The sequence below is a fragment of the Artemia franciscana genome, chromosome 5 (assembly GCF_032884065.1).
Source record: "Artemia franciscana chromosome 5, ASM3288406v1, whole genome shotgun sequence".
NCBI lineage: Eukaryota > Metazoa > Arthropoda > Branchiopoda > Anostraca > Artemiidae > Artemia > Artemia franciscana.
Genome location: NC_088867.1, coordinates 52,918,299 through 52,941,148, shown reverse-complemented (window position 1 = coordinate 52,941,148; position 22,850 = coordinate 52,918,299). Strand labels below are relative to the sequence as shown.

At 35.2% G+C, this 22,850-nt stretch overlaps 1 protein-coding gene and 1 non-coding gene across 3 annotated transcripts in view; both read left to right on the top strand.

The window, feature by feature from the left end:
* The window catches only part of LOC136027586 (116 kDa U5 small nuclear ribonucleoprotein component-like), an 83,139-nt gene that overhangs the window by 43,999 nt on the left and 16,290 nt on the right, over positions 1 to 22,850 (top strand). For both annotated transcript variants that reach the window (XM_065704970.1, XM_065704971.1), the window contains exons 9-10: positions 3,893 to 4,156; positions 7,873 to 8,233. In XM_065704970.1, coding sequence (XP_065561042.1) covers positions 3,893 to 4,156; positions 7,873 to 8,233 — 625 coding nt within the window. The remainder of the gene's footprint in view (positions 1 to 3,892; positions 4,157 to 7,872; positions 8,234 to 22,850) is intronic.
* Positions 14,722 to 14,793, top strand: Trnag-ucc (transfer RNA glycine (anticodon UCC)). Its single transcript has one exon. It is a non-coding gene; the product is annotated as a tRNA-Gly (tRNA).

Below are 22,850 nucleotides of genomic sequence, written 5' to 3'. Positions count from 1 at the left end.
TTCTGCCCTTTTAACTCTTTATCATTCTATTGTCATGCCTTATATTTCTTATGGTTGTGTGATATGGGCTGGTGGATTTTATACAAATTTTAAACGTGTTCAGGTTTTACAAAATAAAGTTATTAGACTACTAGGAAATTATGATACAGTTAATTGCTATAGGAAACTTATGATCTTTAATGTTAGCCAACTTCATGATTATCAACTTGCTATATTTGTATTTCAGAGTATTTATGGTTTGTCCCCTGAAATTTTTCGTCAAATGTTTATAAGGAATTCTTCATACCACAGTTATGAGACTAGAAATATGGATGATTTTAAGAGTAGACTGAAGAATCACCTTCTGAGTAGAAAATAAATAAATAATTTAAATTGGATGGCTTATTGATTTGTTTTTATAAGTGTTGTTGTTTTTTTTTGTTTTTTTTTTTCTTATTCTTTGTTTTCCTGTTGTTTTCTTGTTCCCAATTTTTTTGTTTCATTTTTTTTTTTTTTTTTTTTTTTTTTTTTTTTTTTTTTTTTTTTTTTTTTTTTTTTTTTTTTTTTTTTGTTAATGTTGTTGGTATTGGTGCTCATTAATGTTTATCAGCCACTACTAACAAGTCTCTGACTTTCTAAAGTGGCTGATGTGGTTTTTTTTGTATATTGATGATATGTATAATAAAAGTGTCTCTCTCTCTGTAAACAACGCTGTTACTTTCATGATTGATTTCTCATTTCCAAAAATTTACATGTGGTATTTCCAAAGACATTGTAGTAATTATGCTCCAAGAGCCAGTAAAACTATATATAAACCAGAGACGAGATAGATTTATCATGGATGGTAAACGCACCTTTAATACATACTTTTAAATAATCAGGTTCTAAATTAATAAAATTAAATAAAAAAACAAAACATTTTTTCAACTAAAAGCAAGGACTAACATTAATACTTAAATTAAACGGGTAATCTCATTGAAAATTAACGGACCTGTGTTTCAGGAGTCGTTCTTAAAGAATTGTGACTAAAAGTCAACTTTGGCGTATAGAGCAAGGGACGAGGAAGGGCTGAGGAAGTTTTGATTTGATTATTTTGGCACTTATTTCTCATTATCAGTTGGCTCATAATGCAAAATAATGTCAATTCGAAACAAATAAATAGCAAAGTTTGGTGTACAGCCTAGGCCTATAGCTGACCCCTTGTGGCAGGGATCACATATTTATTAGGCAAATAAACAGGATAGCATAATAGGATAAATAGGATAGTAAATGGTCAATTCAGAGCCAAGTTTGTATCTGTAGGAACTTTTATAACAAAACTCTGCGAAAATATAAACCTTGTCACTTTATTGCTTTTGACATTAGGATGTGTTGAAACAAACCCACTTACTATAGATCATGAGGTGTTGACCTAAAGACCTGTTGAGATTGAAAAGTCATAGACAGATATTTCTAAGCTTGCATTGAGAATTTTAAGACGGCTATCATTTCATCGGCACCGTCGGTACTCTTCTTGTAATCAACTATGGGCAATTTTCGTCTCTTGGTGGGGGGCGAAAGGGGGCTCATTGACCATATTTACTTCGCTTCATTTAGAAATTGGATAGTGTCATTGTGTGTATAGAAAATATAATTTTCAAAATTGACTGAATTTTAGTAGACTGATAGTCAAACTATCTTTATCTAAAGTCAAACCCATGTTTCTTTGATGTTGGTAAAAAGTACATTACCTAACATTTTACTTATTTTTAGTTTTCATTTTTGAAAATTCTTTGTGTACGCTTCCAATTTGCATATTACAAAAAACTAAGACTTGTATTTTACCAACTATATAAGCTAAAGATTCTAAAAGAGCTAGAAAACAAATATAAAAATTCATTCTGAATTTGCACTTTACTGGAAGTATTTTAGAATGTTACAAATACAGCCGTTTATTATTTATGTTACAAGAGGATATTTAAAGTCTTTTTATCCTGTCACCTACTGAAATATTTGAACTGAAATGTTAGTGAGTAAAGCAAGTAGACCTAAATGAAGAACCTTGATAAAATAAAAGTTCACCTTAATTTAAATAGAGAGGAACCAGGGAAGGTGACAGCCTTTCGTATTTGGCGTACTCTTTACTACTACCACTAGCAACTTGCTTGCAGCACCAAACCACATGAGGCCAACACAGCTGCGCATACTCGTCCTGCATCCCAATCTGGTCAAGGCTTTACTCTTTACATCATCGTAATAATCCTAGTTTCCCTTAAACCTTTTCTTATGACCCCTTCTTAACCCATCCGGGGATGATCTCCCTTTTCTTTGACCCTAGATGGTTGGCAGAAAAGGAAGATCTTTGGCAATCTGCCATCCTTCATCCGCATAAACTTTCTCTAGCCATCTCAACCTTTCTCTTTTTATAGTCCTAGAAAGGGAAAGAACCTGATGTTTCGTACAGCTTTTTGTTTGAAATACAGTCAGTCAGAAGTTTACCAAAAAGAGTCTCTATATGATTCTTGTGGAAAACATCTAAAAAATCTTCCTCCCGGTATTATACTTGACCACTGTCATCACTATAGCTTCCAATATCCAATTCTTGATTTATCCTCCAAATTTTTTTCAATTCTTAAAAAACACTGGGCCTTGGCTATTCTACTTTAAAAATTTTCACTGCGTTCACCATCTTTACTGTTACCCGGTCAAGTAACATTAATTTTCAAATCTATTTTTGCGCACTGAACTCTCAGAACCTCCGAAAAAACATTAATTTTCCTAACTTGTTTATCTAGTTCATTCAAATAATCAGCATAATATAAGTCTAAGGGAGTTTTACTCTTTCATTTGATTCCAAGCTCTCCCATAGCCTTAGTCATGTTCGTTTGGACCAAGTCCATCAAAGTGATCGATATAAATGGACATAGAACACAACCTTGCTTAACTCATGATACAATGTGAAGCCAGCTATTAACCTCATTTCCTACCTAAACCGCAACAATGCTAATCTTATTTATAGCACTGACCACTTTGATGTATTTATCTTATATAGCATACATCGGTAAGACCATTGCTAAAGCTCATATATCGGACGAATCAAATGATTTTTCATAATCTATTCAATTGAGGACTAAAGGGGTCTGATTACTCAGGAACTTTCAATTATCAATCTAAGAGCGAATATTTGGTCGACGCATCCTATCCTCTTTCAAAACCCACTCTGTTCTTCTCTTAAAACTTTATCTGTAACATCTCTAAGTCTAAAAAGTGTCATCATACTAAATAATTTGCTTCCTACAGAAACCAAGCTAATGCCTTTGTAATTACCACACTCAGTCTTGTCACCTTTCTTATACAGTGGTTTAATCAAAGTTTTTTTTTCTAAAATCGCTCTCTAACGTGTGCTATTTCAAATCGGGTCTTTTTTTAATTAGAGTGACAGCAGACTCTTTAAATTGTGTAAAATTAAAATAAAGACATGCTCTCTAACGCATGCTCTTTCAAACGCTGTCTTTTTTTGATTCGAGTAACAGTTAAGAGAGTGAAGGTTCTTTAAATTTCGTAGAAATAGAATAAAGATATACTGTCTAATGTAAGCTATTTCAAAGAGGCCTTTTTGATTAGAATGACAGCAGGCTCTTTAAGTTATCTTGAAATAAAATAAAACATGTTCTCTAACGTGTACTATTTCAAACAGGGTCTTTTTTTTATTAGAATGACAGTAAGCTCTTTAAATTGTGTAGAAGTAATAACGCATGCTATTTCAAACTCAAACTCTGCAAGCTCTTTAAACTGTGTAGAATTAAAATAAAGAGATACTTTCTAACGTTTGCTGTTTCAAACCGTGTCTTTTTTTTTATTGGAGTGACTTGTCTTGGTACATTACTAATAACTTATCCTCTTATTTTTTCGGTACGATTTTGTTGCTGTTTAGGTTGTTGGAGACGTAGACGTGAATATAGATCAAGTATGTGACGAATTAGGGATTAAATTAGCCAGCCAAGAAAAGAAGATGAATATACGACCTCTTTTGAAGTTAGTATGCAACAGGTTTATGGGATCATGGAATGGATTAATTGAAATGCTGGTTGATCACGTTTCATCGCCTGCCAATCATGCCAAAATAAAGACAGATCATATTTACACTGGTCCCGGGGACAATATTATGGCTGAAGATATGGCCAACTGTGATCCAGATGTAAGTTCCTCTCTTCATCTCCTTCTTCCTTCCATATCTCTTCTCTCAGTGACTTACATGATTGCAAAAGATTTTGTTTCTGTTAGTATGCAATCATTTAAATATCAAAATCTGTCAAATAACATTTGTGGATTTCCGATATAATTTGTTATTTATCTGTATATTAGGCTGTTTTTCCTGAAATTTCGAAATATTGGGAATTTCGCTATATTTTGCAGAACCTATTAATCAAGACTATTATACTAAAATATAGAGTTAAAGTTTGTTCCATTAATTCATTTAGTGCTAATTGTTTTAGTTTTCGTTTTTCTTTCTTTTTTTCTTTCCCATAAATCCTCGATTAAAAATATCGTTAGTTTCAGAGAGAATCTCATGATCTTGAACAAGTGAGTTTAAAAAGGCTTAAGTGAACTTCAATCCAGAATGAAATTAAATAAAAAACAAGTTTTTTGAAATGAAAGTAAGGAGCGACATTAAAACTTAAAACGAACAGAAATTACTCCGTATATGAATGGGGCTTTTCCTCCTCGACGCGCCGCTCTTTACGCTAAAGTTTTTTATTGTTTTAAAAAGTAGAGTTGCGAAAAAGAATCAAACTTTAGCGCAAGGAGCGGGGTGTCGAGGAGGAAAAGCCCTTTTCATATATGGAGTAATTTCTGTTCATTTTAAGTTTTAATGTCGCTCCTTACTTTCATTTCAAAAAACTTGTTTTTTTATTTAATTTCTGAAAGTTTTTGAATTGATGCATGTCTGATTTTGGCTCTCCGTAAATAAATTATTAAAATGAAATTTGCATATTAATTCTTTTTTTGGCTAAATGGCATTCTCTTAGTTTTGATCAGACGATTTTGAGAAATAAGGGGTGGAGAAGGAGGCCTAGTTGCCCTCCAATTTTTCGTTTACTTAAAAAGGCAATTAGAACTTTTAATTTTTAACGAACGTTTTAATTAGTAAAAAATATACGTAACTTAAGAATTAACTTACGTAACAAACTTTTATATTCTTATATTTTTGATTATATATATGAGGGGGTTGGACCTTTCGTTAATACCTCGCTCTTCACACTAAATTTTGTTTTGTCCCAATTCTTTAAGAATGACCCCTGAATCAGAAAGGCCGTAGAATAAATAGTTGAAATTACTAAAAATAATTTAGCATAAAGAGCGAAGTATTTATCTCCTCCTAAATACCTCACTCTTTATGCTAAAGTATTTTTAGAACCCCTCATACGCGTAATAATCTCTATTCGTTTTGAGTTTTAATGCTTCTCCTTACTTTCAATTGAAAAAACTTTTTCATGTTTATATATTCATTGTTTTTTTTAATAGTAATGCTAGAAAATCCTGCGCCCTTTGCATTGAATTTCTCTTCCCCCATGAAATATTCCTCCAATGAAAGATCCTCCCATATAGCCCCCTCCCCTGAACACCACACCCAAACCAAAAAAATCCCCCTGAAAACGTCGGTACACTTCCCAGTAACCATTACTGTATGTAAACATTGGTCAAAGTTTGTAACTTGCAGCCCCTCCTCCAGGGACTGTGGGGGGTAATTCATCCCCAAAGACATAGTTATTATGGTTTTCAACTATGCGGAACAAAATGGCTATCTCATAATTTTTATCCGTCGACTTTGGGAAAAAATGAGCGTGGGAGGGGGCCTAGGTGCCCTCCAATTTTTTTGGTCACTTAAAAAGGGCACTAGAAGTTTTCATTTCCGTTAGAATGAGCCCTCTTGCAACACTCTAGGACCACTTGGTCGATACGATGACCCGTGGAAAAAAAAACAAAAACAAACAAATAAACACGGACCCGTGATTTGTCTTCTGGCAAAAAAATACGAAATTCCACATTTTTGTAGATTGGACCTTGAAATTTTTTCTATATGGTTCTCTGATACGCTGAATGCAATGGTGTGATTTTCGTTAAGATCCTATGACTTTTAGGGGGGGTTTCCCCCTATTTTCCAAAATAGGCAAATTTTCTCAGGCTCGTAACTTTTGATGACAAAGACTAAATTTGATGATTATCAAAGACTTATATATTTAAAATCAGCATAAAAATCCGATTCTTTTGATATATCTTTTAGCGTCGAAATTCCGTTTTTTAGAGTTTCGTTTACTATTGAGCCGGGTCGCTCCTTACTACAGTTCGTTACCACAAACTGTTTGATCAAAAAAATAGTTTGAATTGAAATTTCGCCTTGTTTGTAGAGTTTAATATCCAAGAAAATCATTGCAAAATTTATGGTTAAAATAATTCCATTTATTCATTTAGTACAGCTGTTTCCCTTGTCCTTTTTTTTCTTTCTTTTTTTCCAAAGGATTGTCAGTGACAAAGAAAATTTATTCTGTCCTTTGTAGCTTATACGAGTTTTTGTATTAATTTTTTTATGTTATTTTGTAAAGATTTTTTTCTTGTTTTAAAGACATTTGGGAAAGAATAAGCTCTTGTACCGAGCACTGAAAAGATATGCAGCATGTCCTTTGTTTTATGCTAAATATTCACATGCTGTTCTCACAGATAATATTTTTTTTACTTAAATACAGAATAGAATAGAGAAAAAAGTCTTTCCATGAGAGCCTGCGAAAGGGCAACACACAGAAACATTTCCTTTAAAGCATTTAAATTAGCTATTCGTTCAGGCAGGCTGCGTTCCCACGGATGTCTGTTTGTTAAAGACGTATTTTAATTTCCTTTTAATTAAGTTCATAGTGGGACGCCCTTGGCTGCCCAAAGGAGCTTTCCAAGAGGGGTTGTTTTAAACAATTTTTGGAGATGGGGGAGAAAATTGCTTGGAAAAAGTATTTTTTCAAAAAAATCCATTTTTTTCTTGAATGTGGCAAAATTTAGCACCTTGTGCATGTTTTGATCTGTTCTTTAGGGAGAAGAGCGGAAGGGATTACGGTGAGACAACATCGACCCCCCTCTTCCCCCTCGCAAATGCTAATGTTGTTACAGTTCATTTAAATGTCCTTTTACAGGTTCTAACGACAATTTTTTTTTTTAGTATTTTCATCATTCTGCTGCTCTTTGTTTTTTCATTCTTGACATCTTCTGTCAAAGAAGAATATGTTGGAACAATTTTTTTTTCAATATTTGGAAAATTTGATAAAAAAAATAGTAAAAGTGCATTTTCGGATAATTAGCTTTTCTGAATTGGGTTCTTCAGACCCGTTCATTGAATGAAAAAAAATCCTCATTATTTGCGACTTGTTTTACCCTTGTCTAGTGCCCTAAATGCGCGTCCAAAAGCCCAAGTGATGCTCAACGTATCATAGATTTGAATACCTTTGAAAAAAAAAACAAACAAAAAAGACGTGTCTTGTAGCATTCTTGTTATCAGTTGCTCTCCAGGTCTTTCTTTCCTGTTTTTTGTTGAGTTTATGGTCTGTCTACGTGAGTTTATGAACGTCTGCTTGTAAAACTGCAGAATTATCAAGTAACACTAAGTTTCTAATGTTCAATAAATGTGTTTTCTCACTTTGTCTTTTTTTGGGGTTTTTTTATGGAAGAATTGCTTCTTTGTTTTAGCCCTAGAGGTTCCTAAGAGCCCTATATCTAGTATATTTATTTCTTTTTTTTAATAAATCGAATATCTTGTTTCACTGAAATGTCTGTATATAAGTGATTACATTATATTATTATACGCTATTCTGACAGTATTACTAAGACAAGTCGCAATTTCAAGTGATTAAAATTGATTTTATTCGTCAGGGTGCGTTGGTAGTTCATACAACAAAACAGTATCCAACGGAAGACTGCACCACTTTCCTTGTTTTTGGTCGTGTGTTTTCTGGAACACTGTACGCAGGTCAAGATGTAAAAGTGCTGGGTGAAAATTATACCCTCACTGATGAGGAAGACTCGAGGGTTTTGACAGTGGGTCGACTTTGGATTTATGAAGCCCGCTATAAAATTGAGGTCAATCGAGTTCCAGCTGGTAATTGGGTGCTGATTGAAGGGATTGATCAACCAATTGTAAAGACGTCTACGATTGTGGGAGTAAAATTCGATGAAGATCTTTATATATGTCGGCCCTTAAAGTTTAATACCTTAGCCGTGATAAAAATTGCAGGTATATAAAATTTAGCATTATTTTAATTTAATTGACATAATGACTCACCTCTTTTGATATATGTAATTATTGCTTTTCTAAACTAGCCACAGTAACTACAGAATTTTCACTTCTTTATTATCAGAGAGGCTCTATTTGATTGGTTTTAGAAGTGACTTTCAGTTCAAAGGCATCCCAGCCTCCCTTTCTGTAGCCTGGGTATAGCCTAGCCCATAACCAAAAATTCTTTTTTTTTTGCTTTTATTTTTTTTTGTTTACTTTCCATTAGTCTCTGTGCTTGTTTCTCATCGCAGTGCTATACCAGGTTTATGCTGCTTGGGCAACGTGAAATGTTGCAGGAGCAGCACTTTGATCTGATTTCTTCACCAACGACTAAGTGACGCAGTTTTCAGCCCCTCATAACTCTAAAAATGCTGAGGAGTTGTGTCTAAAAAATGATGACACTTAATTTAAAAAATTAATTCAATATTGGGGCGAGTCCATACACTCTGGGTCCAGGCTCAGGCCTCGCAGGCCCGTTGCCTCCACACCCCCAAAAAACTAACTATCGGTTGAAGGAACCAAAGATAGATTTGGCCCCCCCTCCTACCCTTATTAAATACTTTGTGCCACCTACCAGATGTCTCTTTGTTTGCGAGGCCATCTTACCTTTTTGGAAAAATGGGGAGTCAGCCCTCTCAATACGGGTAAGGTACTTTCCAAAATTTCCAATTCCTGTTATGGCTTCAGTTACCATTCTTGTCTCCTACCTTTTTAGCCTAAAGTGTAGTCAGCGTAGAATTCAGCTCCGGAAGCACCTCCTTTATCTCATTACCTCCCACCTTCCTTTGCCAATTTTGTTCCACTCTTCCAATGCTCCACCTCTTTATTGCCGCTTTCCGGTAGCTCTGAGAGATGGGAATGAAAGGTTCTGGTCCATAACCTGTCAGTAATTTTCCAGTCTTGGCTGCTTTATCTGCTATCTCATCGCTTTTAGTCCCCGAGTGTCCAGGGACCCACATCAGGGTAATTCTATTTCGTTTGGATGCTACGCTATTCAAGGCTTCATAACATTCTAAGTCGCCTCTTTGCCGGCTCTTTACATTCTGAAGAGTCTTAAACATACTTGGTTATCAGTTAGAATGCCTATATTTTTTCTGTATTGTCTTTATGAATCAATGTTGTAGCTGCCTGTTCTATTCCTAACATTTCAGCCTAGAAAACCTTGGTAGATCTTCCAAGATGATAATTAATTATCTCCTCTGATGACGCTTAAAAATATCACCAAATCACTATTATTAGTTTTAAAATGCACCATGCATAGAATTTAATAATTTCTCACATTATCCCGAAACATAAAACATAATGCAGTCTACGTTGTCATTGATAAAATTGTAGCTTATACAAGCTAAGGCTATGTTACTTTGCCTCAAAACATGATACCTTTAATTGTTTTCTATGTGATTGTTCTTAGAAAAGATTTGGTTCTATGTTTTTTGGTGTTTCCCCCCGTTTTGGAAATTAAACTTATTTTTTTAGGGTCTTAACTATCAATGGGTTAATTTAACTTTAGCGAATTTATATAACTGGAACCACCGTAAATTACAATTCTTAAAGTGCATATATTGTTGTCAAAATTCTTTTTTTTAGAGTTTTTGTCACTATTAGCACGAGCTTCTCTTCACCTATGGCTTGTTACCACCGACTGTGTAAAACCCGGTGTATTCATTCAAACTTCGATTGCAGCAAATTTTGGCGTCATCTGCCTTCTCCTGGTACATTTCCTAACTTTGCTCACACTCGTGATCTGGCATATTCCAAAAGAAAATATTTTTCTGCAACAAGAAGGAATCTTATCACCCTACAGTGCCCTTATTCAGGCTTACTTCAAATGAAGGGAGATTTGGGATTTGTTCCTACCTTCACTGCCCTCCAAATCTTGATCTATTGTTACCAGAAGACCATGGAGCTTTAATTTTTGCCTTAATTATGTGCATTATATCCTCTATGAGACACCTGGTACCCCCGCTTACAAAATGACCCACCACCCCTCTTTCATAATAGCTGATGTACATACGCACATTATTGTGCATAGTTGTCTGAAACATATAATGAACCAACTTAGTTAAATGAAGCTCTAAAACTATAAATAAAATGTTTATAAAAAAAAATTAATGTTTATATTTACCGGTATTACTTGGACTGAAACTTGGAAGTTCAGTGTATAGTATTTTGGTACTTTTAAATCAGTTGGCTATCTAAGAATTTTCAATCAATAACAATTTAGCCGTCTTTCGGGCAAGATCGCTAGATTGTTACCACAAAATGGCAAAAAGTGGCACTTTCCTATGGGACAATCTTTTATGTACGATCACCCCCGGTAAAAACAATAAATAAACACGCATCTTGATCTTTCTTCTGGAAAAAAAGCGAAATTCCATTTTTTTATACATAGGAGCGTTAAACATACACGATAGGGTTCTGTGATATACTGAATTTGATAGAGGGATTTTCATCAAAATAACTCGCGTTTTTGGCGTTTCTTCCCTTTTTTCGAGTAAATTTCCTGTAAATTACATATATTGTAATAAATTACATATATAACGTAATATATATTACATATATAATATATACTATATATATATATATATATATATATATATATATATATATATATATATATATATATATATATATATATATGTATAATACGTAATATAAATTACATATTAACAATCATGTAAAAAGTAAATTTTCCTGGTGCAGAACTTTCGATGGATACCTTTCAACTTAATAAATGTTTGTGTATTTAGAATCAGCATAAAAATTCGATTCTTTTGTTGCATTAATTTATGGTATATCGGGGGGATTTTTACACTGAGGGGGGAAAGGAGAGAAGAGAATTTCCTAGTATGATTTGAAAAATGGTCATAAATATGATAAAAAAAAAGTTTTTCTGACTGAAAGTACGGAGCAACATTAAATTTAAAAATGAATGTAGATCGTTCCGTATGAGAGGTGCTTCCCCCTTTGTCACCCCGCGTTCTTTACGCTACAGTTTGAATTTTTGCCAAATTCTTTAAGAAAGACTACTTAAACACAATGGCTTTTGATTTTGAATAAGAAGTATTTTTAAAGAATTGTGACAAGAAGACAAATTTTAATGTTACGAATAAGGATGATTTAGGGGGAGTCCCCCTCATATACGGAACGATTTCTATTCGTTTTAAGTTTTAGTGTTGCTCCTTTCTTTCAGTTGATAAAACTTTTTTTTTTTTTTAATCATCATAAAAATTTGATTCTCTTGGTGTATTGATTTATATGAAGCTTCTATTTGGACTTTCGGTTGCTAAACTATTAGCCTGGGTCGCTCCTTACCACAAACTTTTTTTTTGGAGTGGGATCCAAGTCTCTTGAAAGAATGCTGACTAGCCTCACAAAGAAGTTGCAAGCCTCTTAAAAAATTTTAAATCGTTCGTATCAAGACAAAAATTTTGTACAAAAAAAAAATGATGGAGTATCTACTCAACAGCGCTTCAGCGTTAGTAAGAAAAATGAATCTTTTTTTATTCTAAAGTTGATTCTTTTACCGTGGACCAGCTTACTATTATCTCTTTTAAGAAAAGAAAACATTCAATTTCTTTAGCAATGAGAAAATGATATAAGTATTAAATGTGATACCGTGCCTCAATTTCAGTCCCAAACACGCAAAGTGAAATCACAAACTCAACTAAAGTTACTAACAGAAACGGCCTGAAGGGCTTTCGGACCCGGAAAAAAATCGCCTTTTTCTAAATGTTCTAATTTTGCTTCTTTTTTTTTCGAAAAAATATTTTGGAAATTGAGCCAGGGAATGGTCACATATCTCAGGCATCTTTGGATCTTAATCTACCTATAATTTGAAACGTACACTTTCCAGTAAAACCCCCTTAGGTTAGACTGCTGCAAATAAACTGAAATTGACGGTGCAAAGAAACAAACAGAAAAAAAGGGCTGTCCAGTCTCTCCAAGATTTTTTCTTATGCTCTCATTCCTTGCGTTCTTTTCAATTCTTTACTCTTTTTTTAAAGTAAATTTGTCAATTTTGTTCAATTATTGGCACCCTTGTCATATTGCCCCCTCCCCCAAGATTTTGCTTGTTCGCGCCCTTGTCCCATTGCCCCCTCCCAATATTTTGCTCTAGATCTGCCCCTGGCTCACGCTACACTATAATGCCATGTCCATATCTAAGTAGTCGAGGGGCAAGGGCTATACAATAATTTTTTGGTACTTGTGTCTTATAGCCACCACGCTCAATTTCTTTCGAGAAGTGAAGTTTGGTTAATGTTGATTAAATAAGACTAAATATAATGAAAATATAATACTTTATCAACAAAATTGTGACAACTACAACAAAGAATTACGGGAGGGGGCCGCCCAGACCGCATTATATTAAATATGTAACCTAAACTAACCTAACCAAAATACCAACTAAATATTTAGTTAAGATATAGCTACAATGTAGTTTCTCACCGAGCCGAAGCTAGTATTGTCTGGTATAAAGACCATGAAAACCGGTTATTGTCTCATGTTTGCGATACAAGATCTTGAGTGTGGTGGCTTTAAGACAAAAGTACCAACTTTTTCCACATCATTTGAAGGGGATGACTGTCCCCCCTTTGCCCTTCCCCCAAATTACATACGTGCTAAAGCAATGTATAAAACTAAATTCCTTCATTTTGGTGGTCGGCGTTTACTCCCCCCTCCCTCGGTGACCACCCCCTCCCCGGAAAATCCCCCCCGAAAAAAAATTCTTTGTGGAAAATAAAGCTTTCCAAATTTGAAAATTTTATTTGAGTTTTTTTTGTAGGGAGAAGGAATTTTGGTACTTATGTACTATACGCCACTCACTCAAGTTTACGTTATGTAAAACTCGAGAACAAATCAGTTTCTTCGCTACTTTAGAAACAAATATTTGAACATTAGGGGGGGGGTAAAGTAAAGCGGGTATGCATGCAAAATGTGTTAGGTGTAATTATTCTGTAATTATGATGTAAGAATTGTTTTGTTTTTTTTTCACTTCAAATTGTCCAAATACTTTATCCCCCCCCCCCCCTGTGTGCCAATATATATTCCAAATTACATATTTCCCATCTATTCCGTCACTTATCTTGTCTCGTGCTAAGCTGAAAGAAACTAACGAAGAGACCGGTTTGTTCTCGAGTTTAAACAGCGTAAACTTGAGTGATTGGCGTATTATACAAAGTACCAAAATTCCTTCCCTCTATGGGAAAAAAAACTCAAATAAAATTCTCAAATTTGGAAAATCTTATTTCCCACGGGGGGGGGGATTTTCCGCGGGGCGGTATTTTCCCGGAGATTAAACGCCTAGAACTGGTGGCCGGAGTTTATTCCCGCCGATTACCCCCGGAAAATACCCTCCCCCTGTGAAAAACACCCCCCCCCCCTTCAGAAAGTAAGGCTTTTCAAATTTGAGAAGTTTCTTCGAGTTTTTTTTCCATTCTCCATAGGGAGAAGGAATTTTGGGACTTATTTATTATACGCCACTCGCTCAAGTTTACGCTGTGTAAAACTCGAGAAGAAACCGGTTTCTTCGTTACTTTAGAAACAAATTTGCTCTATATAATTGCACATTAGGGGGTGAGATAAAGTAAAGCGGGTATGCATGCAAAATGTGTTAGGTACAATTATTCTGCATATTATGAAGTAAGAATTGTTTTCTGACTTCACACCTTCCAAATACCTTATCCCCCCCCCCCTTATGTGCAAATATTTAGCCCAAAATATATTTTTCCCAAAAGAAACTAACGATGAAACCGGTTTGTTCTCGAGTTTTATGCAGCGTCAACTTGATTGAGTGGCCTATAATACACAAGTACCGAAATCCCCCCCTGGAAAATACCCCTCTGTGGAAAATAAGGCTTTCAAAATTTGAGGGTTTTATTTGAGTTTTTTCCGTAGGGAGAAGGAATTTATGTAGCCTGCTTATGTATTATACACCACTCAATCAAGTTTACGCTGTGTAAAACTCGAGAAAAAATTGGTTTCTTCGTTAGTTTCTTTTAGCTTAGCACGAGACAACGAAGAAACCGTACCAAAAAACCAAATATCCTTCCCACTGCGAAAAAAAAACTCAAATAAAACTATCAAATTTGGAAGGCCTTATTTTCTAAAGGGGTACTTGGGGGTATTTTTTGTAGGGGGAGTATTTTCTGTGGGTTGGGTGCTATTTTTCACGGGGGGGGGGTATTTTCCGGGGGTAATTGGGGGGACAAACGCCTAGAGCCTTCATTATGACTATAACTTCACTTTTCGACGATGTTCTATTTAACAGACAAGTACCATAAAAAATAAATAAAAATGAGCCAATTCGTGAACATAGATAGCCAAGTATATCATAGAAGATGATTCTCATCGGGAATAACCATTTTATTTGAACAAAAAATTAAATTCAGTAATGATTTGATTCCTTATACTAATTCCAATCGCTAATTAAACATTTAGAAAATGCGATGGTGGTATAGCGGTTAGCATAGCTGCCTTCCAAGCAGTTGACCCGGGTTCGACTCCCGGCCATCGCAATTTTTTTATCGTAAAATGTTATGGTCGGTCCAAGCAGGAAGTTTCATTACTGAAAAAAAAGATAATTATTTTTTGAAGTTGCATAAAATTCAAATAGCTCTTGAATTTTTCTTCTTTTCGTATTTTTGTTTTACATTTTAACATCGGGCATAGTAATAAGAGCTGCACAAAATCCTTCCTAAAATATGAAATTTTTAATATCGAGTTGTTTTTTTTTTTTTTTTTTTCTAAAAAATGGACTTTCAGGATTAACGAAATTCTCATTTTTTTTATAATTCCAGACACTTTTATTTATGACGCTAGATTTGGCTTCTGGGGGGAAGGGGCTTCAGCCATGGGTAGCTGAATAAGCTTGCAATTTGCTTGGGTTTGAATACTTTTACTTAGCAGTTCTTTTGTTCTTTTGTTGTACTTTCTGTTTCTTTTGATTTTACCATTATCGTTCTCGCTACGGTACTGATAATCGTACGTTATGTGAAATGACGTTATATTTAACTTATATTTTTCTGGGCTTGGTTTGTTTTGATGGGCGTTCTCGGGCTGAAAAACCTCTTCCTAGCTAATTTATCTACTATGGGTTGCCTCCCCGTAGTAGCATAATATTTGTAGGCATGAATATATAATGAGTTGGAGGTAGTAGGCTTGGGACTGTCTGTACAGGATTTGAACTCTTGTTGATAGAAGAGCATCGCCAAGTGCTGAAAAACATGTTGTGGCCAAGATGGGCCAAGGATTGCACAAAGGCTCAAACTTACTGGAGGTCTCAGGGACTTCTTGCTGTCCGGTTCTAAGCCGGCTTAAGCGCTTCGGTGTAGACTTGAGAAGATATGTTTGCCCCCGTCCTGCAATGGTATCCGGGATCACTGCTTTTCCTGAGGCCAAAATAATTTCAAACATTTAAAGAACATGAAAATTGGAACTTGGAATGTTACGACGTTAAAAAATGACTATCGCATCGACATTTTGACTGACGAATTCAGACGGTTTGAACTGGATTTATTAGGAGTTTCAGAAATTCATATCCTAGGGGTAGGAAGCATGAAATTAGGTGACATAGAATTTGTTTACTCAGGCAGGAAGGATGGGGTTCATAGACAGGGAGTAGGGCTCATGATGAATAAGGAAGCTGTCGAGTCTTGTTTAGGCTGGGAAGGTATTAATAATAGAATACTAATTGCTCATTTTATGACTAAATAGTTCAGGGTATCAGTTATAGTAGTATATGCCCCCGTTGAACCAACTGATGGAGATACTAGTGACTCAGATGAATTGTACTTACAGTTACAGGAGCAAATAGACAGGGTACCAGGTAGAAATATGGGGTTTTTGCTAGGAGATTTTAATTGCCAGGTTGGTAGAAATAGGGATAAATGATACCCTAGCCTAGGTAAATTTGGTGTAGGAAAAGAAAACAGTAATGGCTATAGACTTTTGCAATTTTGTAGGTATAACAACCTAGTTATAACCAATACGGTGTTTGGTCACAAAATGGCTCATATAGTTGACATGGTATTCACGTGATGGTAAGACAGCAAACCTTATTGATTATGTTATTGTAAACAGAAGACTAGCAGGATCAATACAAGATACTAGGGTGTATAGGAGTGCTGTTATTGATGTTAAAAGTAAAGATCACCATCTAATAGTGTCTAAGGTTAATTTAAAGCTGAAATTTCGGAAGGGCAACTACCTCCCGGAAAGTTATGATGTTGGTAGACCCCAGGATAAAAATTTGAGAAAAAATTTCCAGGAACAGTTGAATACTAAACTTGAGAGTTTAAAATTTGACAATGTGGAAGATGGATGGAAAAATTTCAGAAAAACCAATTAGTGAAGTTGCTGATGGTGTCCTAGGGAAAAGTGCTAAGACTGCAACTAGGAACATTAGTGAAAAAGCTTTAGGTTTAATAGAGAGAAGAAGGGGTTTGTATAAGAATTATCTGAGTGATAGATCGTATGAAAACAAAAGGAATGTAAAGAAAGTGGAGAAAGCATTAAAATATGAACTAAGGAGATGTGAAGTGGAGGCCATGGATAAAATTGCTGAGGATCTGGAAGATCCTAGACGGCATAATAGTAAAATATTATACTGGTATGTTAATAAATTGAAAGGGAGTAGCCAATCCGGACTAGTTCCAGTCAAAGATAGAAATGGGGCCACAATTAGTGATAAGGAAAAAGTTAAAGAAAGATGGGTGGAACATTTTGAGAATGTTCTAAACCGAGATACAGTTGCAGGAAAAGATATAGATGAAAATGAAAAAGTTTGTGATACCTTGGATGTGAAGGAAATTTTTTTAGTGAGGAAGAATTAGCGACAGTACTAAAAGGATCAAAAAATAATAAGGCTCTAGGTGCTGATAGTATGATTAATGAGTTTCTTAAATATGGTGGCTCTGAGGTTAGGAATAAGCTACTGAAGATTATGAACAGGATTTTTAAAAAAGGGGAAGTACCCAATGATTTTAGGAAAACATTAATTAAACCACTGTATAAGAAAGGTGACAAGAGTGAGTGTCGTGATTATTGAGGCATTAGTCTGGTCTCTGTAGGTAGCAAATTACTGAGTAATATGATACTTTTTAGACTGAGAGATGCTGTAGACAAAGTTTTAAGGGAAGATCAATGCGGATTTAGAATAGGTAGAGGATGTGTCGACCAAGTTTTCACTCTTAGGTTAATTATTGAGAAGTCCCTTCGTTGTCAAAAACCTTTGGTCCTCAGTTTTATCGATTATGAGCAAGCTTTCGATTCTGTTGATAGAAGAGCGTTAACAAAGGTCTTATCGTTATAGGTTATACCAGAAAAATAAATTAAAGTGATTTGTGCTTGTACGAGAATAATACTGCTGCGATTAAGGTAGGAAATGAGGTTAGCAACTGGTTTTGTATTAAATCAGGAGTTAAGCAGGGTTGTGTTCTATCCCCCTTTATATGGATCATCTTGATGGACTTCGTCTTAAGGAGCACAGGAAAGGCGATTGGAGACCACGGAATCAAATGGGGAGGAAAAATGCTCCTGGACTTAGATTATACTGATGATTTAAGCATATTAGATGAAAGTGTGAGTAAAATGAATGAATTCTTAGAGGTTTTGCGAGTTCAGGGTGCAAAAATAGGCTTGAAAATTAATGTTAAGAAGACCAAGTCACTAAGGCTAGGAATAAGTGAAGATGAACAGGCGACATAAGGTAACGAAAAGATTGATCAGGTTGGAGCTTCTGTTACCTTGGTAATATTATTAGTAAAGATGGTGGGAGCAGTGAAGATGTTAAAAATAGAATAGCTAAGGCTCAGGGTGTTTTTTCACAGTTAAAAAAAAGTTTGGAAGAATAGAAAGATAAGTCTGCAAACCAAGATTAGAATATTGGAAGCTACAGTGATGACAGTGGTCAAATACGGCTCTGAACCATGGGCGCTCCGAAAAGCAGATGAAAATTTACTAGATGTTTTCCAGAGAAATTGCCTTCGGATTATTCTGGGTACCCGGCTGACTGACCGTATTTCAAACAGTAGGTTGTACGAAAAATGTGGTTCAATCCCGCTTTCTAGGGCTATAATGAAAGAAAGGTTGAGATGGCTAGGCCAAGTTCTACGGATGAAGGATGACAGATTACCGAAGATTGTCCTTTTTGGCCAACCGTTCGGGGCTACACGGAAAGCAGGTCGTCCTTGTCTGGGTTGGGAGGATGTCATAAATAAAGATTTAAAGGAAATGGGAACTTCCTGGGAGAGTGTAAAGAGAGAGGCTTTAAATAGATTAGGTTGGAGAAGGAGCGTGCGTAGCTGTGTTGGCCTCAGGCGGCTTGGTGCTGCAGTGAGTTATTAGTAGTAGTAGTAGTAGTAGTATAGTTTTAACCTCTCATAATTTTGTTTAATGAAAATTCAAAAAATTGCATGTGAAAACAAAGCCAGGTCACGTGATGTGTCTCCTTTTGTTTTCTAAAAAAAAAGGCTTTTGTTTTATGAAATGTAAATATGATTCGAGCATAAGAGTTAAGAAAAGGGAAGAAAATTAGTAGGTATCAGAACTATGAAAACTTCAGTAGCTCCTGCGTATTATATGCATATTTACTCCTTGAAAATTATGGCCAGAATCAGAACAAATAAGTATTTTTCGTTGTTTCTTTGTATTTTATTATTCCTATTATCCCTTTCCATCGCCTCCTCTTTGTTTATCTCTCTTGTTTTGGACTTTTCGTTTCTGTTAACAACCACAAAACTCTTTATAAACAATATTTATATGATCCGTCTGAAGAGAATTTTCACCGGTTTAAAGAATATAGAAATAAGTTAAACCAGCTAAAAAGAAATGCAAAGGAAATATATTTTCAAAATAGTTTTAAAAATGCGAATGGGAACCCCATGAAAACTTGGCAAATAATTTATTCGGTCATCGATCCAAATAAATCGGAAGAAATACACCATATAAAAGAACTAGTTAGTGGAAAAGAATCAATAAAATCATCGGAAGAAATTTCAAGTCTTCTTGGTTCATTTTTTCTAAATATGGGACAAAAAATAAAAGATAAACTGCCGAACGCAAAATCAAAAAGAAAACTAATGACAAAGGTAACACATCCAAAACTAAAGAAACAAGCGACAATGGCGGAAATGCAAAAAATTTTCATCTGTTACATGTGATGAAGTAAAAAAAAATGCATGTGTCAAATTAAAGGGACAAGGTCAACGGGCCTAGATGGACTTTCTTTGTAACTAATAAGAAAAATACAACCAGCCATCATTGAGCCTCTTACGGTCTTTATAAACAGAAGCCTTGACGAAGGTATTTTCCCTACTATACTAAAAGAATCCAAATTAATCCCACTTTTTAAAGGAGGAGACCCAACAGTAATTGATAACTATCGACCATTCAACTTACTTCCAATTTTTTTCGAAAATAAATGAAAAGCTTGCTGCAAAAAGACTGTATGAATACTTTGAAGCTAATAGAATTCTTTCTGATAAACAATATGGATTTCGGAAAAACAGATTCACAGAACTCGCAATTACGGATCTTATAATGAATATAAAAGCAGCGCAAGATGATGGTTTATATTCTCTGGCGATTTTTCTAGATTTAACAAAAGCTTTTGATTGCGTTGATGTTGACATCCTTCTTGAAACATTAGAAGGATTGGGATAAAGTCGACGGTTCTTAAATGGATTCGGTCATATTTAACAAATAGACGTTGCAAAATACTTGCTAATGGTATCTTATCAGTTTCATTCGATGTAACTTGTGGGGTGCCCCAGGGATCAGTTTTTGGACCATTACTTTTTTTTATTTATGTGAATGAACTTTGGGCTGATATCCCCTTTGCATATATAATACATTTTGCGGACGACACAGTACTATTTCTAACACATAGAAACCGTGAGCAACTAATTACAAACGCTGAAGTTTGCCTCCAGGCAGCAACTGAATTCTTTGAAGAGCGGTTGCTTTCTCTTAATACAAAAAAGACCAAGTATATCATTTTTAAACATGGTTATGACCCAGTTTATGACAGCAAGATAAATACGGTAGACCACGAAGGTATTGAACGAGTTGACCACATTAAATATTTAGGTATAATAATTGATGAAAAGCTGGATTGGGCAATCCACATTAAATTTCTTTGTATGAAGTTGTTAAGAGCTGTTGGTATTCTCCATAGACTGAAATTTATTTTTCCCCATAAAATATTACTGATCCTATATTTTAGTCTATTCCACTCATATCTTTTGTATGGAACAAGGATTTGGGCTTCAAATTATAAGTCAGAATGGAAGCAAGTTCAAATTCTTCAGAATGAAGCTATACGTGCAATTTGCAAGCTTTAGCCTCGTCAGACTCTGAAGGCGTTTTTAATAAAACTTAAGATATTAAATGTGGCTCGACTTCGAGAAAAAAAGATTGCCGAAACTTTATCAAACAGTTCGTGGTAACGAACTGTAGTAAGGAGCGACCCGGCTCAATAGTAACCAAAACTCTAAAAAATGGAATTTTGATACCAATAGCTATATCAAAAGAATCGCATTTTAATGCTGGTTTTAAATATATAAGTTTCATCAAGTTTAGTCTTACCCATCAAAAGTTACGAGCCTGAGAAAATTTGCGTTATTTTAGAAAATAGGGGGAAACACCCCCTAAAAGTCATAGAATCTTAACGGAAATCACACCATCAGATTCAGCGTATCAGAGAACCCTATTGTAGAAGTTTCGAGCTCCTATCTACAAAAATGTGGAATTTTGCATTTTTTGCCAGAAGGCAGATCACGGATGCGTGTTTATTTGTTTTTTTGTTTTTTTGTTTTTTTGTTGTTTTTTTTTCCCCAGGGGTGATCGTATCGACCCAGTTGTCCTAGAATGTTGCAAGAGGGCTCATTCTAACGGAAATGAAAAGTCCTAGTGCCCTTTTTAAGTGACCAAAAAAATTGGAGGGCACCTAGGCCCCCTCCCACGCTAATTATTTTCCCAAAGTCAACGGATCAAAATTCTGAGATAGCCATTTTATTCAGCGTAGTCGAAAAACCTTATAACTATGTCTTTGGGGACGACTTACTCCCCCACAGTCCCCGTGGGAGGGGCAACAAGTTACAAACTTTGACCTGTGCTTACATATAGTAATGGTTATTGGGAAGTATACAGGCGTTTTCAGGAGGATTTTTTTGGTTGGGGGGAGGGGTTGAGAAGAGGGGGATATGCTGGGGGAACTTTCCATCGAGAATTTGTCATGGGAAAAGAAAACTTCCATGAAGGGAGAGCAGGATTTACTAGCATTTTTTTTAAAAAAATTAAAAAATAAATTTGAAAAAGCTTTTTCAGCTGGAAGTAAGGAACAGCAATAAAACTTAAAACAAACAGAAATTATTACCCATATAAGGGGCTCACCTCCTTATGATACCTAGCTCTTTACGCTAAAGTATTTTTAGTAATTTCAACTATTTATTCTACGGCTTTTGTGATTCAGGGGTCATTCTTAACGAATTGGGATAAAATTTAAGCTTTAGTGTAAAGAGCGAGGTACTGACGATGGGGCGAATCCCCTCATATATGTAATAAAAACATGAGAATACAAAAGTTCTTTACGTAAGCTAATTTATAAGTTACGTAAATCTTTTACCAATAAAAAGATTCGTAAAAAATTAAAAGTTCTAGTTGCCTTTTTAATTAACCAAAAAATCGGAGGGCAACTAGGCTTCGCCCCCGCTCTTTTTTTCTCAAAATCATTCGATCAAAATTATGAGAAAGCCATTTAGCCCCCCCCCCCCCAAAAAAAAAAATATGCAAATTTCGTTTTGATTATTCCTCTGCGGAGAGCCAAAATCAAAGCATGCATTGATTCAAAAACGTTCAGAAATTAAATAAAAAAAACGAGTTTTTTTAACTGAAAGTAAGTAGCGACATTAAAACTTAAAACGCACAGAAATTACTTCGTATATGAAAGAGGCTGCTTCCTCATCAACGCCCCGCTCTTTACGCTAAAGTTTTTTACTGTTTTAAAAAGAAGAATTCAGAGAAAGAGTCAAACTAGGCGGAGTCAAACTAAACTTTGACTCAGACAAAGAGTCAAACAGGCGGAGTCAATCCGCCTGTCTTTAGAGTTATGTAGCAGTTGTAGACATCAGGTCGAAATCATCAGCCCATCCGAGCCTGTCAAAAAGGACTGACTTTTTGACCCTGTATTCAGTTGGTGTGAATTATAGTATGACAAGCAGAAACAGATTAGATAGAAGTGGTGATAGAATATAACCTTTCCAGACGTCTAAGAAGGCTGAAAATATATCTGAAAGACCATCCATGGTAGACATTCAGCTTCTGAACTGGTCATACATATCCTCAAACATCGGTACGATTTCACTTGTCTTCAATGAGTTTCTTCCATTGTTAGAATTTTATTTCCGCATCGCTAATACTATTTCCCTTTTTTTACTATCATCGATGGGGGGGGGATCTTTTCCGAGTTGTAATTCACCAGCTGTTCTGAAAAGTTTCGTGGCTGCTCCTCCTCTTTTAGAAATAACATTCGTTGTCCTTACACTCGGCTATATAGTCTTTAAGTACTCTTCTA